General features: G+C 31.9%; 1 protein-coding gene across 1 annotated transcript; it reads right to left on the bottom strand.

Annotated features, from left to right (window-relative positions):
- Positions 1 to 1,539: 1,539 nt before the first annotated feature.
- Positions 1,540 to 4,553, bottom strand: LOC149202953 (jasmonate-induced oxygenase 1-like). The gene is made up of 3 exons (XM_089400077.1): positions 4,050 to 4,553; positions 1,918 to 2,251; positions 1,540 to 1,822 (listed from the first exon to the last, which is right to left on the bottom strand). Exons 1-3 carry the CDS (start codon positions 4,517 to 4,519, stop codon positions 1,571 to 1,573), a joined length of 1,056 nt encoding a protein of 351 aa, XP_089256203.1. The 5' UTR covers positions 4,520 to 4,553; the 3' UTR covers positions 1,540 to 1,570.
- Positions 4,554 to 14,756: the final 10,203 nt, after the last annotated feature.

The raw sequence follows: 14,756 nt of genomic DNA, 5'->3' as shown, positions 1-14,756 counted from the left end.
CCTCTCAATTTTTACTTCAAACACTTTCCCATATAACTTATAACTTAATAAAAATTAAGCCCAAAACAAACTCTATCTTTTAAGTTAAACAAGCATTTAACACATTTAAAGTATTAAGTATTGGGGGTTTCCGCAGTGCATCATATTAAATATCATTTTTTGGGATTCAATTACGTTAAATAAGTCATTCATATATGACCATTTCCATGAGAGATAATTGTAACTGAATAATTTCTAATTTCTCATTTCTCATTTCTCATGATTTTTGAATAGTCCATTTAACACTTAATACATTTAAAATGTTTAACACATTTAAAAGAGCGCATATAACATTTCTAAAATAATATATTCTTCCAAAATAAATATACTTGGATGTTTGTCTTTCTATATTAGAACAAATAGTACAATCAATAATAATTAATAATACAGTGAATCAATTCAAAAAAATGTATATTGATTATCTAAATATGAAGGACACGTGTCTATTTCATATGGGGAATCCTCCTTAAATAAGATGGAAACCTGTAATGATGGTCTCCATATGCAAAAGTGGATTGAAATTAGTGAACTTTTTCACTTTACATGTGATAATTATTTTGGGAAGGTTACACATTTTTATTTATGATTAATATTAGTGAACAGATTCACTTTGCAAGTGGGTTGATTTTCCTCTGGGAACTTATATATTTTTGTTTATTATGAAATATATATTTTTGTTTATTATGAAATGTACATATGTGATTTTTTATGAAATTATAAATTTTTATTAATTTAATTATATCATTTTTTAATATCATAATATTTTTTATCATATAAATTAAATTTTTTATCCACATAAATTTTTATATTTTTATCTTATTTAAATACCGTAGTCATCTAACTAGCGGGAGGAATTGCCCGGAAAGTTATGGAAATTCCGGTTATAATTAGAGAAAATCCGGCAAGGATTTTTGTAAATCCAAGTTATAATTGTTAAACTTCAAAATTCTAGGTGTCCTAGACGTTTTTGATGGTGTTGAATCCATTTCTACCATCAAAAACATGATTCAAACACTGTATCTACAATATTTTTTGAAATTTTTTTGCCCAATCCGCTTTTGGCCGTCCGGGCAATTCCTCCGCCTTGTTAGACGACTCCTATTTAAATTTTGTAATTTCGTTTGTTTGCGGTAACTCAAGTGGTGATGGCGGTGGAACGAAGTCTCACTTAACCAGAGATCTTGGATTTGAATCTTGTACTACCTTCCTCCATTGCAAAGTGAATAATAGACATATAATATCGAAAGGGTGAATAATAGACATATAATATCGAAAATGAAAAAGTCATAGCAAACTTAACCAAAAAAATTATTATTTCAATTATAATATATACCATTAATATTTAAACAATACTATATAAATAATAAACAAAATGTCTAAAAAATTAGAAAATAAAAATAAAAATGATAGGTTTGGAAGACTCTAAATTCTAGAGCTTTTGAATAACAATAATTAGCACGTGATGTTTGCCTTCCTATCTCGAGGAGTACAATACCGTACAATAAATAGCATAGTACAACATAGGACTATTCTATCCAAAATTTATAAGCGATTTCACGTAGCTATTTCCTTTAGTCCCATTCCTTCGAATCAACATCCTGTATTGATTGAACGTCATGTGCTTGTATCTAGCAGGGTTGGACTCATCATTGGTCAGCTCTTTTATAGGGCCCACATCCTTCTCTCCATTAGGGTTACAGAAAACCACGATGGACATTCGTTCCTTCTTCTGGTTAGCAACGCAGCTGTGTTCCACGCTCTTGTAAATTCCGTTTGTCAATATCTGCACCAAAAAATAAAAAGAACCCATGAAGCACTTTGTACATCACCATCAACGGATATTGACAGGTCAATAAAAATACTAGTCGAAGAACTGACCTCCATCTGATCACCAAGGATTATCGTCAAGGCGTTCGCAACAGGTTGCACAGGCACCCAATAGTCGCCTCTGTGAACTTGAAGGCCAGCAACATCATCCTGAAGTAGAATAGCTATTCCTCCAGGGTCAGTATGTGGGGATAGACCATAAGTCAATTCCGGCTGCGGGCACACTGGATAATAGTTAAGTCTAACGCAAACTCCAATGCCCCCCTCCTCACGTCCAAAAGCTTCGTTTAGATGGCTGGGAGGCAGGTCCAGGTTTTCGGAACACACAGAGAGCAGGGTTCCACAGAGCTCCAGCGTTCCTTCGCAATACTCTTTCATTCTACTCCTGTAATGTCAACACATATCCCAATAATGAAATTTTAATACAACTATTCGTGATACAACAACTGACGAAACTCTGGGTGAAAAAACAAGCACCATTTTTAAAGTAGATAAAATTTATAGGCTATCTTTATCTGGATTGCTAATTCTCTGATTATTTGGCAATCAAAAGTAAATGGAACTATCAAATAAATAGAACTGTCAATTATTTGACCGTGTCTCTCTGATTGCTTGATATTCTGCGAATCAGCAATAAAATAAGTTCAGGGAAATGCATATATTAAAAATTAATGTTACATAATTGATGTATTTTACTTATTAAAAAGCTAATATTGCATAATGACTTGCAACAGAATATTAGTTACTTATTAAAAATTAAAGTAAAGAAAGTGATATGATATCTAGGTTACAACCAAGTCAAATCACACCAGACACCAAATTGGTGCAGGGGATTTTTCTTTATTTGACAATGGATCAATCTCAGTACTATTTGACTACTGAAGTGTTTTTAATATGATATTAAGAAACACAGAGTTTTAATCATTAGGCCCACTCAAACTATATTTTCAATGTAGAGATATAAATTAAATAAATAAAAATAATTTAAATAGCTAATAAATATTTCTAAACATCCAAAAACAAGAAAAATAATCATGCATATAAACATTACTGAATCAACACAAGAAAGCAACAATGAATCCAAATTGCTGCAGTTATCTCCAGTGTTGGAGTCACGATTGCTATTACACCAAAACCCACAGGTGTTAGTAAACAGACACATCGCTAGTGTTAAGCACATGCCACGAAATCAACACCAAAAAGCAACAATGAATCCAAATTGCTCCAGTTATCTCCAGTGTTGGAGTCACGATTGCAGTTACAACAACCACCCATAGGCCCACAGGTGTTAGTCCTGAGGTGTTAGTAAACAGACACATCTCTAGTGTTAAGCACATGCCACGAAATCAACACAAGAAAGCAACAATTAATCCAAATTGTTGCAGTTATCTCTAGGGCTGGAGTCACAATTGTCGTTACACCAAAACCCCTCGGAGGTGTTAGTAAACAGACACATCACTAGTGTTAAGCACATGCCCCCGCAGGTGTTAGTAAACAGACACATCGCTAGTGTTAAGCACATGCCACGAAATCAACACAAGTAAACAGACACATCACTAGTGTTAAGCACATGCCCCCGCAGGGGTTAGTCCGCAGGTGTTAGTAAACAAACACATCGCTAATGTTAAGCACATGCCACGGAATCAACAATGAATCCAAATTGTTGCAGTTATCTCTAGGGTTGGAGTCACAATTGTCGTTACAATTGCCATTTCACCAAAACCCCTTAAACAGACACATCACTAATGTTAAGCACATGCCATGAAACACACGGGTGTTAAACACATGACATGAAATACATGGGAGCGCAGCTATTAACGGGGAGCACAACAATCTCCCCCTCAATGCGAGCCAGGTGTGTTTCGAACTTGAGACCTTTGGCTCTGATACCACTTGTTGGAGTCACTATTGCAATTACACCAAAACCAGCAGGTGTTAGTAAACAGACACATCGCTAGTGTTAGGCACATGCCACGAAACACGAGAGCGTTGAATCAACACCACCCTTAACAAGGAGCACAACATCAAGGATAAATCGCCTTAACAAGGAGCACAACATCAAGGATAGATCGTAAGATAGTTTACTGGGTCCAAATAAAACATAACCCAAAACATTAAGAAAAAATAAAAACATAAAACTGCAACATTGAATAAAAAGAGGCATGCTGACTATTGCTTATCACCTATATTCCTCTGGTTTGGATGGCCATCTGTGCTCCTCTCGTATAGAAAGAGGCAAATAATGGTGAAAATAGTAATCCCCCCAGTCGAGCGTCGCGCTTTTCTGCACACCAATTCGACTGCCATATCCAACGTAAGAACAAGGATCATTAGCGTGCTTCTGCTTCTCCTCCAATGGAAGAGAAAAGAACCCTCTCGATACCTCACGTCCGGCCATGAGGATCTCTGGAGAAACTCCATGGTTGATCACTTGGAAGGATCCCCACTCTCTGCATGCATCTGAAATTTCTTCCATTGTCTTCCTCCGGCGTTCGTCACAGAGACCGGAGAGGTCTATGACCGGTACCTTCTCTTCCACTAACTTGTGCTCTAGTGGCTTCTCGCCATGAGCCCTGATGTATCTGGAAGGCAAGCATTTAATGCCACTCTCCGCAAGACACTGAACGCTCTGTATTGGTTCAGGCCACTCCATAGCAATTCAATGTCCAAAATGGTTCTGACCTAGTATGCTTGTTACCCAACTGCTAATATAATGACTAACGGATTAGTAACAATCTTCAATGCCACAAATAAACATCCTACATCATTTCTTCCTTCTCATCCGTATATATGTATAATATATATATCTCATCCGGAAGTATATACACACTTCAACGTTGCCTAAGCAAATTCGGACTTTCTGTCCACCACAAAGTTCACAAAAACATAAACCATGTGTAAAGCGTTGAACTTGCCGAACCCTACCATTGTGTAAAGTATTCCACTGAAAGGGAAATTACGAGGAATTTCTGTCCCCCAACAAGTTCAAAAAATAATAAACACTACCAATGGGAAAGTGTTGAAATCTCGGCGAAATAGTTCAACCAAGAAGAGAAATACTAACGTACAACTAAATCTGTAAAAATCGTTGAAGTCTGGGGCAATAATTCAACTGAAGAAGATAAATACTAACGTGCCCTAACAAAATCTCTCTGCTCCACATACGTCAAGGTCTGTCTATGTCATGTGACACGTAAACATCGATGGAAGACAGTATCATATGTATATCATACTGGTGCTCTTAGTTCTGGTATTCAGAAAGACAGTAGCTTAAAAAGAAGAGAATTTCATAGGTTCTTTTTCCAAATTTATATGAATTCTGTCAAAAGTTGTGTTCTCATTTTATTAATATATAAATTTTGATTGTGAAATTTTGCTGGAACCCAAACTGTTAGGTCCAATTAAAAGTGAGGCAGTGTAATATTCCACATGTAAGAAGTACATATCGTTGAATCCATAGTTCTGAATTATAATATTTGAAATAGACGGGATGTCTGCGCAGAATGAACCAGCCATAGTTTATTAATTAAGGTTGAGTAGGCAGGACCTCAAAGTCAATTCACGTGGGCATCTCAATTCTAGTACTTTTTATTATCACGTCAATCTCATTGAAGTATTCTAGAATTAATGTGTGAGTACATGAATCTGAATTCCAAAAGTACCATAGAATTAATGTGTGAGTACATGAATCTGAATTCCAAAAGTACCATCACATTTTATTTAAGAATGTAATTCACAGAGGGAGACACTGATCTCATCTCTGCAGAAGAAAAAGTGTGGTGGTTACCATAATAAAATAAATTAATTTGTGTCTCCGACCAACCCACAATGGCAGTGGGTGGGGTGGCATTTTCAAAACCAAATAAAATCTTTTGCGTTGATATTAAAACATACGTGGAGAAATTCATGTGAAAAAAAATAACAAACATTTTATAATCGTTTCAAGCTTGGTCTTTTTAAAATATTTTTGAAGTCATTTTTGTCTGAAATTCGGGGGAAGATAGGTGCGAAATGTAAGTTTTACTTCTTTAATTTCCATATAATCAATCTATATTTTATTTAAAAATGTAATATAAATAATAAAAGATAATAAATTTAATATAATAAAATATTTTTATTTAAATTTAATAATATTTTTTTTTGTAATTATGTTTTTGTGATCCATAATGAAATAACCAAGTAAAGTTCTGCTGTGTAATCACATAAGATAAATATTTGGATGATGAACTACATTTGTTGGTTCGAAAGACAAATGCCAAAAATTCTCTTATGTGATTTCTAAATTTCTTTGATGTGATTTCAACCGAGAAACTTTGCTTAATATTATTTTAATAAAGTCATAATTTTATATTGTCTACAGGGTTTTGGATAAATATTGATTAGATGCTCTATTAAGACACTCCTTGATATGAAGTCACTAGTTCAATTTCTCACCGTGATGCATATGATATATTACACATAATAAAAATATAGTCATACCAAACTAACAAAAAAACATTATAATTTTAAATTATTTAAAATACATTTATAATGTGAAAAGTTTTTTCAAAATTTTTAAAATAATTTATATAAATTAAATAGCTTAAAATTACAAAATCATAATTTCCCTGATTTCAAATAAAAGCAATTTAAAAAAATTCTTAAATAAGAAAAAGAGACTACACGAAAAATAATTGATTCCATTATATCTAACTCTTTCTTTTATATATGTAAAATATTTCTATCGTGCTTTCAAAAAAATAATTAATTTAGATTATAAAATGTATAGTGCTTCCAAACTAACTCCCCAGCTATAAATTCGGAATTTATTTCCCTACTTTTCAAATCATATGTTACCATTTTAATGTTTAGTTTAATAATATACTTTTTATATATATTCAATTTGGGATTTATTTCCCTTTTATATTTATTTTTTAATTATCTTTTACCATTTAAAGTTTACTTTAATAATATACATTTTCTATATATACGAATTTATATTTATTTAGTTTAATAATATATTTTTCCTATACATACGAATTTATATTTGTTTTTTTAATTATCTTTTACCATTTTAAAGTTTAGTTTAATAATATATTTTCCTATACATATTAATTTTTATCTAATGATAAATGTTTTTATATGTAATGATAAATGTTGTTTTTTTTATAATTATAATTCATTATTATACTTTCAAATTTTATATATTTAGAGTTTTTTTTGTGTATTAGTTTGTTTTGACTAAAATTTTTTTTGTTTATTTATTTATTTATTTTAATTTTAATTTTTTATTTAATTTATTTTTTTATTATTTCTATTTTTATGAATTATATTTTTTCCACTATTTTTAATTTAAAATGACTTATTATTAAGTTAAAAACATATTTTAATAGATTTAATTATATAGAAATATATATATTAATTAAAATAAAACACATATATAAATATATATGTATATTAATATAACTAGCCTTTGCACCTTATGTTGCAAAGGAAACTCCGTAAGGCATAGAGTGGGGAAGAATAGGTAATCAAATCCGTCAAAATCAAGATTAAATTGTTCTATTAATTTTTCATTCACATACACTGAAATCATATGCACTATGGGATAAGAATCTCAAGAATCTCAAGTTATCATTCAGATAAATAAATCTCTATAGTACATACTCGTTATATATATGTGTGTGTGTGTGTGTGTGTGTGAATGAACATCTTTTCTATGATTTATATTATTGTGGCAATGCTATTTTTCTCTTGCAAAGTTGCATCCATTGGTTTTTTTTAACACATTAAAAGAATCTAGCTGCTATTGTTTGTTATGATAGATGGGTTATCTTTTAGATTATATTGTAGATGATGTTAGATACATTAAATCATTTTGAAATAAACACGGACATGCTGTTGGCATTGATTAGCGCACATACTACAATAACTTATCTTTATTGAAAAAGAGGTTGATGTATTCATTGAGAATCTCTCACACTAAAACTTCTTGAAACATGGCTTGAAACACCATGTGTTAATGATGTTTTCATAGAAGTTGCAACAATGAATGTTGAAGGCAACATGGATGTTGTAGAAAATAAAAATGTTAATGAAATTTCCATGCAATAGTGTCATTGAGAGACAAAATATTACTATGACTTATTTTGCAACAAATTGATGAAGAGCAAGCTATGGAAGGTGACATGTGGTAGTTGTTTACATACAAGCCAATTTTTGAAGAAATAAAGGACATGCATGGACAACTTGGAACAATCCAAGAGTTGCACCAGCAAATAAATAAACTGAAATTTGAAGCTTACAACAAAAAGACAAAGCTAAAGCAATTTAAAGGCTACAAGGCCTAGAAGAAAAGAAAAGGGAATCCAACTGATGTAAAATAAAAATAAATTGTAAGCATAGCTTAGACTCAAACCAGAAAATATCTTAGTTTAAATTTTTGTTTTCTGTAATTAAAGGGGAGTGTTGCATAAAATAATTTCAACCACCCATTTCCTATCTGTTAAGTCTCATCGCTGTAAATCCATGTGTCATAGTTACTTTGAGTTCATTATTTTTTAGTATGGTATAGTGACAATTTTCTTTGTAATTGATCCTTACCTATAAGAAATCTTTCTTTATTTACTTTTCCGATTTGATAATTTTTCCCATTTTGACAGCTTCCCTTTTATCTGATCCTTACCCTACAAGTCTAGAGAAAATTTCTTGCAAACAAAATTTGATTAGTATCATTTCTACTTGTGGGCGAGCAAGGAATCTAGAAGCTTAATAAGAGAAATTACCTCTTAATTAGTTTAAAATAGACTCCATGAAAGAGAGCATTTTTCATAAATTTAGCTTGACTGCCGCCCATGTGTAGAATATAAATATCTGAAATTTATCATCTGAGATTTTTCATTTTGTACAATGAGTTTTCTTAGTACATGAATGACATTATTTAGAAATCAATTCTAAACACTAAAATGAGTAAGACTGTTTGTAAATATTAAAAAAAAAACAAAAAAAGACCATTTACAAAATTGGGTAAAAAGATTTATCTACATTCTGGTGGACCCATCAATCATTCATAATCCGGTGGACCCATCAATCGGCAAAACCAATCCTATATCATTGTTTGGAAAAGGTCCCAATTAATGAATGTTCTAATCCATGTGGTCATTGACCTTTGCCGTATCTAGCTATATCATCGTTCCAGGATTTTTGCTTGATTCTGATGTGTGGATGGCCTCGTGGGCAATGATTATTTTATTTAAGACACCCTCCCTCCCACTCATCTTACTAGCTCCTTAGTTATCTGATCCATCATAGATTTAATCATGGCTGTTAACTACAAGATTATTTCGTATATCTAGAGTTGTACGTAGGCTGAGAACGAGGAAACGACTTACGGCTTGCACCTTTTGGTGCAGGTCGGCGAATGTGACCGGGTAAGGCTCTCGGCCTCAGGACGGTTCACCTGTGGTTGGCTCAATTGCTTCATAATTTCACATGGGTGCGTTCTCCTGACCATACGGTGGACCTCACCGAGATGCTTAAACTACCATGTGAAATGGCAACGCCCCTTACAGCGATGCCCCTGAGTAGGATCCCTGTTGGTTCGTCTTGTTTGCCATTTGCTGCTTTTTAAACTCTCTCACGTAATAGTACAATTCCCTAATTACAGCCGTAATGGCATACATGTAGAGTCATAATAGTACAATTCCCTAATTACGCCCACCACGTTACATACAAAAACAGCGTCTAGTAATTTTATTTTCAGTCGTTAAATATTAGACATACATGGCATACTGTAATCCATTTCGATTTTGTACAGATAATTGTAAATATATTATCTTTCCCTAAATTTTGGTGAAACTTCCGGATTTCTGTTCGGTGCCATATTTGATTTTTGTTTTCAATTTTACTTAGATGTTACGTTTATTAGCCAGAAATATTCTCTTTAATTTATAACTTTTAAATGGTAAATGTTTTAGACTACAAATTTCGTACTCCGATATTGCCGGTATTTGGTTTTTATTTTTAGTTCACCTCTATATCTCCGAAACGATTATTTCATATCTACTTTGGTAGAAACATAATTATAATTAATACTAAAGTTTATAGTTGGAGGAGGAAGGTATGCAGAAGGATAGGTTTTTCCCTCATACCTATCAACCTTCAATATTGGTGAACGAATGTTCCTCATCACTCATTTTCTTTAATTGAAATGAGCATCCCTCTATTTAATTTCACTTTGTCTATACTATGGTCGTACTTTACGTGTTGTTAGCTGGATAAGGATAAAATGTTTGGTTTATTACTTTTATGTGTTTTTAGTTGGATAAGGATAAAATGATATTCAATAAACAAAATTAAAAATCAATAAACTTGTCATTAACTTAATGCATTCTCCTTAATATTTTCCTTTTCAAAATAATAATAAGTTATCTATCTTGTCCTTACCTTCACAATTCTCCACAAAACCCAATCTTGTGTTATGGGATGAAACGTGTGGTGAGGTAATCTATACTCTCACTTCCTCCTTGCACTCTCATGAGAGCATCCAAGAAAGTGATTTTATGTATTAATTTTTCTAGGGTGGTAGTTGGAGAGTGTATTTGTGTATCTACTCCATGTAGCACTTAGAATCAATTAGAGAAATGTATTGTAATGTTTTAATGGGTTCATCTTATGTTCCAATGTAGCTTATTATTATGGAGAGTCTCATTTACCAATGTAAGTGTGAGTTGTAATCACATGAGTGTCGTTATCATCAGAATTATAATAAGTTATCTTATTGTTCTATATATAAGAATATATTTCATTAATAAAGATATAATAAATTTCTCTGGATAAGGATTTGTCTTCCTTATCTTAATGTTTCTACAATTTTATTGGAACCAATGATGAAATCTTGCTTGCCTTCCATACCCTTTTTCCTTTCTACTTTATAATAATATATTTTAGTATAATTATAAAATAATGAAATTCTTTTTACATGACTTTTGATATACTTTATTACTATTTATTTGCATTTTAATTAATGTTATAATCAATTCTTTTGTTATAAATATTCATTTATTTATATATTTTTTATATATTTAACATATTTTTGGACAATCACATTATTGAAGTGGTTGATAAAAATATATTAGTATGAATTTATATATTTTAAAATTAATGATGTCTATTGGGATATGAAAAGTGGAAGGTGATACCACTTTATTAATGTAGTTGTGTTAGTTGACAAATAGTAAATTATTATTAACATTAAACATAGTTAACTAAAATTATATGATTCTTATTAGCATTAAATATAATTAATTAAAATTATCAATATATATTTATAAATAACTATAGTAATATCATTATAAAACAACAAAATTCAATTCAGACAATTTTTAAGATATTTTATTAATATTTATTTACATTTTCATACTCTAACAAATTTTCATATATATAAAAATATAATAAAAAAAACATTAATAATACAAAACAACATAGTTTATATAATAACATAAGGTGTTTCAAAGATCTGCTCTCCCTATTTAACATGCAGCCATGATCTGATTCTTCAACTTGTCCTGACCATGAACTAGACTCGTTGGTTCAAAATGCGTTGACAAAAGTATTATAATGTGATTTCTGTCGAAAAATCTTCTCAAAAACTTGATATGGATCATAGAAGCTTAAATTCAACGACATATGGCTCAATTTTATGATCTTCACACCCTTGGTCAAAGGGACTTTGACATATCCTCTTTGACTGGGAAAGTACAACTATTTCTGATGATGTTGCAGAAGAAGCTATTAATTTTATAAGGAATGCAAAAACAAGGGGTGATATTGTTGAAATTTCAAACGGAACATTTGCATCTCCAGATTCTTTGTTGGAAAAACAACGACTTTCTTTTGAAATTGTTTTAAGGCACTTTGCTAAATATGAGATTTGTGAAGCTCTTCTTATGATTGTTTAGGGAATTGCGGGCACTAGGAAGTATTTCCCTATCCATTGCATTTTTTGAAGCTCTTTCTAATTCATCAAGTGATGGGAGAAGCGCGTTCCTTCTTCTTTCCCCAACAAGAATAGTTTCTTTTAATATACATGCAAAAAAATACACTCAGCTCTAAAAATTCTAATTAAAGATATGCAGCCACTATAGGGGCAGTCACTTGCAGTATGCCAAGAAGAAATGTGAAATTTTAGATATATATTGATTGATGAAATGAGCTTTCTAGGATCAAGGTTGTTTATGCAAATAGAAGCTCGATTATGAGAAGCATTTCTAGAGAAAAAGAATTGTCCTTTTGGTGGCAGATCCATCATCCTTGTGGGTGACCTTGGCCAACTGCCTCCTATGAGAGATAAGCCTTTGTATGTAGGTAATACAACAGGGAAAGTCTTGTGGAACAAATTCAACATTATTGTCACTATTGACACAATATTTCGCCAACAAGGGAATAATGAGAAACAATCTTGTTTTCGTAGAGTCCTTAATAACATAAAAAAAGTAGAACCTATTCTTGAAGATTGGGAGTTTCTTATGTCACAAGCTGATATGGGTTGCATCCTAGAGAAAGAGATTTATTTAATGTAGAAGTTCACATGTTTCCAACAAATAATTTTGTCTCCTTCCATAATATGCATATGTTAAAATCATTAAACTCTCCAATTGCACGATGTATTTTTGAGCATTCACGGCGTTCAGAAATCATTGGTGTTGATGATGATCAATTAGACCATGAAGCTTTGATGCGTCATGGTGAGCGTGTTATGTTGACATGTAATTTATGGGTTGAAGCTCGCTTGGTGAATGATGCACTTGGTTACTTTAAGGATATATTTTATATGCCTACGTTTAAGCCACCTCAACTTCCAATGTTTATAACTGTTGTTTTTGATAAGTATGTTAGTGTTCCATTTGATGCAAGAAATCCAAACATTGTGCCTATCACACTAGTGATAAGAGGAAATCGAAAACAAATTCTTTTGAAGATCGCATGGCTCTTACAATACAAAAATCATAGGGATTGATTTTAGAATGAGCGCGAGTTGATATTGTGAATAAAGAGTAGCAAGGGCTTACCTTCACAGCCATATCAAGAGTGAAATCAATAGATCGTTTATACATTGCATTGCCTTTCTCTTTTCAGCATTATGCCATGATGAAAGATAGTGCATATGTTACAATTAGGAAGAAAGAAGAGGAGCGATTGAAGTTTATATCTCCATGACATACAATTAATACCATTGTGACCTTATTTATAGTATGTTTATTGATTTTCTTTTATTGTCCTCTTGATTTACTTTTAATATAATAATCATTTTGATATATTTATGAGATTAATAAATTCATCATATTCATAGTAATATTTGAGAAAGTTGATTATATCATCTTTCATGTTGTTCAATTTAATTATTTTATTTTAAGTGCATATTGTTCTTTTCTTTGCAACAAACCATTTACACATAAACAACGAGTTATATGAACCAATCATTCAAAATCATTTTTATAACTGGTTCATATTGATATTAATATTGTGGATTCATATTACATCATGAAATGTAAAAATGGAGGTTTTGAATATTAACCACGGTTTTATTCTATTTTCACGGTTTCTCTATTGTGTTGTGAAATGAGGCTTATATCTGTAGAAATTTTTATATCATTTGGTTCATGTAACATTATAACATTAAGTTTTTCAACATAAATACAAATGGGGTGTTATGTTTAATGTGTATATGTGTGTGTGTGTGTGCTTATTTATTTGTGCATGTCTTTATTGAATTTTATTTTGTTTTTTTTGTCTTTCAAATGCACATATGGAAAATAATGATGTAATCTATTATTCCGGAACAATGTCCAATATTGTTAGAGCTATAAGTTTTCTTTCGTATGTTTGGAACAAGTTTGATAGAAAACCTGCTTTTATTGATGATCATATTCGTGAGCTAGATGAAATGAAAACACAAGTAAAATACCTATTACATGTGCACCAAAGGGAGCCTGGGAGGAGAATAAGAAGGAATTAGTGGGAAAGCGTTGAGTATCATGATCATTATCCTGTTGATTTGAATTGGTGATGCTTTTGTCATCATTCTGGTTGTGTTTTGGAAGAGGCCACTCCATAGATGAATTTTGATGGAGTGTTTCAAGTTCAATTTTGTAGTGGAATTATTTGATGTAAAGAAAACAAAAAAATATATGTTAAGACTCAATGTTCTTTCTGTGGTTGGAATGTTGGTGAAATTGTTTTTTTCTCGTTACTGTTTTTATGTAGAAAATTGTATATCTCTGGTCTTAAAAGTCCCTATTATGTTGTTCTTCTTTAAATCCAATGTGGGCAATTTAGATGTGTTTTTGCATTTATGTTCCTTTGCTCCAATGACAGTGTTACTATTTATTTATATTTCTCTTGCATTTGTGATTGTTGTGGTCTTTTGAGTGGATCCCTTCACTTTGTTCATGTCTTTCATAAATGAAAATATTGTTTACGTTTATAATATTATTGTTGGGATTTTTTTTTTCTTGCTTATGTAAGAGATGGTCCTTCTATTAACTTAGGTAAAAAAAAGATTTACACAAGATACAATACAGGCATAGAGGTGCAAACACCCACAGTGGGGAGGGAAAACCAAAGTTCCACAAAAACATTTCCAAAGCCAAACCGAGACCAAGGCGGGCAAGAGGAGCCAAGGTCCTCTTCGCTAAACCCTCCAAAGAACTCACACCCCGACAGTCAAAACCAACCTGCATGGAGGTCAAAAGAAAACTTTTAAGTCGCTCAATCAACGTTGACCATTGATATCCTTCTTTTGATCCAACGGCTGTCGTCCATATCGCACGGCATAAGAAGCCCATTGAATAATGCGCGATGAAGTTGGTTTTCCCTGTCGGTCCCCCGCCATGTGTTGCTCCCTAAGTGGA

This window comes from Pinus tabuliformis, chromosome 2_1 (genome assembly GCF_031772625.1).
Source record: "Pinus tabuliformis cultivar Carrire ecotype Pingquan chromosome 2_1, CPIR1, whole genome shotgun sequence".
NCBI classification, from domain to species: domain Eukaryota; kingdom Viridiplantae; phylum Streptophyta; class Pinopsida; order Pinales; family Pinaceae; genus Pinus; species Pinus tabuliformis.
Note: the sequence above shows the minus strand (reverse complement) of the source record. Positions and strands in the feature narration are given on the sequence as shown.

Excerpts from the sequence above, each read along its gene's own strand:
- LOC149202953 (XM_089400077.1), bottom strand. The coding sequence starts at position 4,519 with ATGGAGTGGCCTGAACCAATACAGAGCGTTCAGTGTCTTGCGGAGAGT. Across the intron at positions 2,252-4,049 it reads TCCAAACCAGAGGAATATAG|GAGTAGAATGAAAGAGTATT; the intron begins GTGATAAGCAAT and ends TTGACATTACAG. Across the intron at positions 1,823-1,917 it reads TCCTTGGTGATCAGATGGAG|ATATTGACAAACGGAATTTA; the intron begins GTCAGTTCTTCG and ends TTTTTGGTGCAG.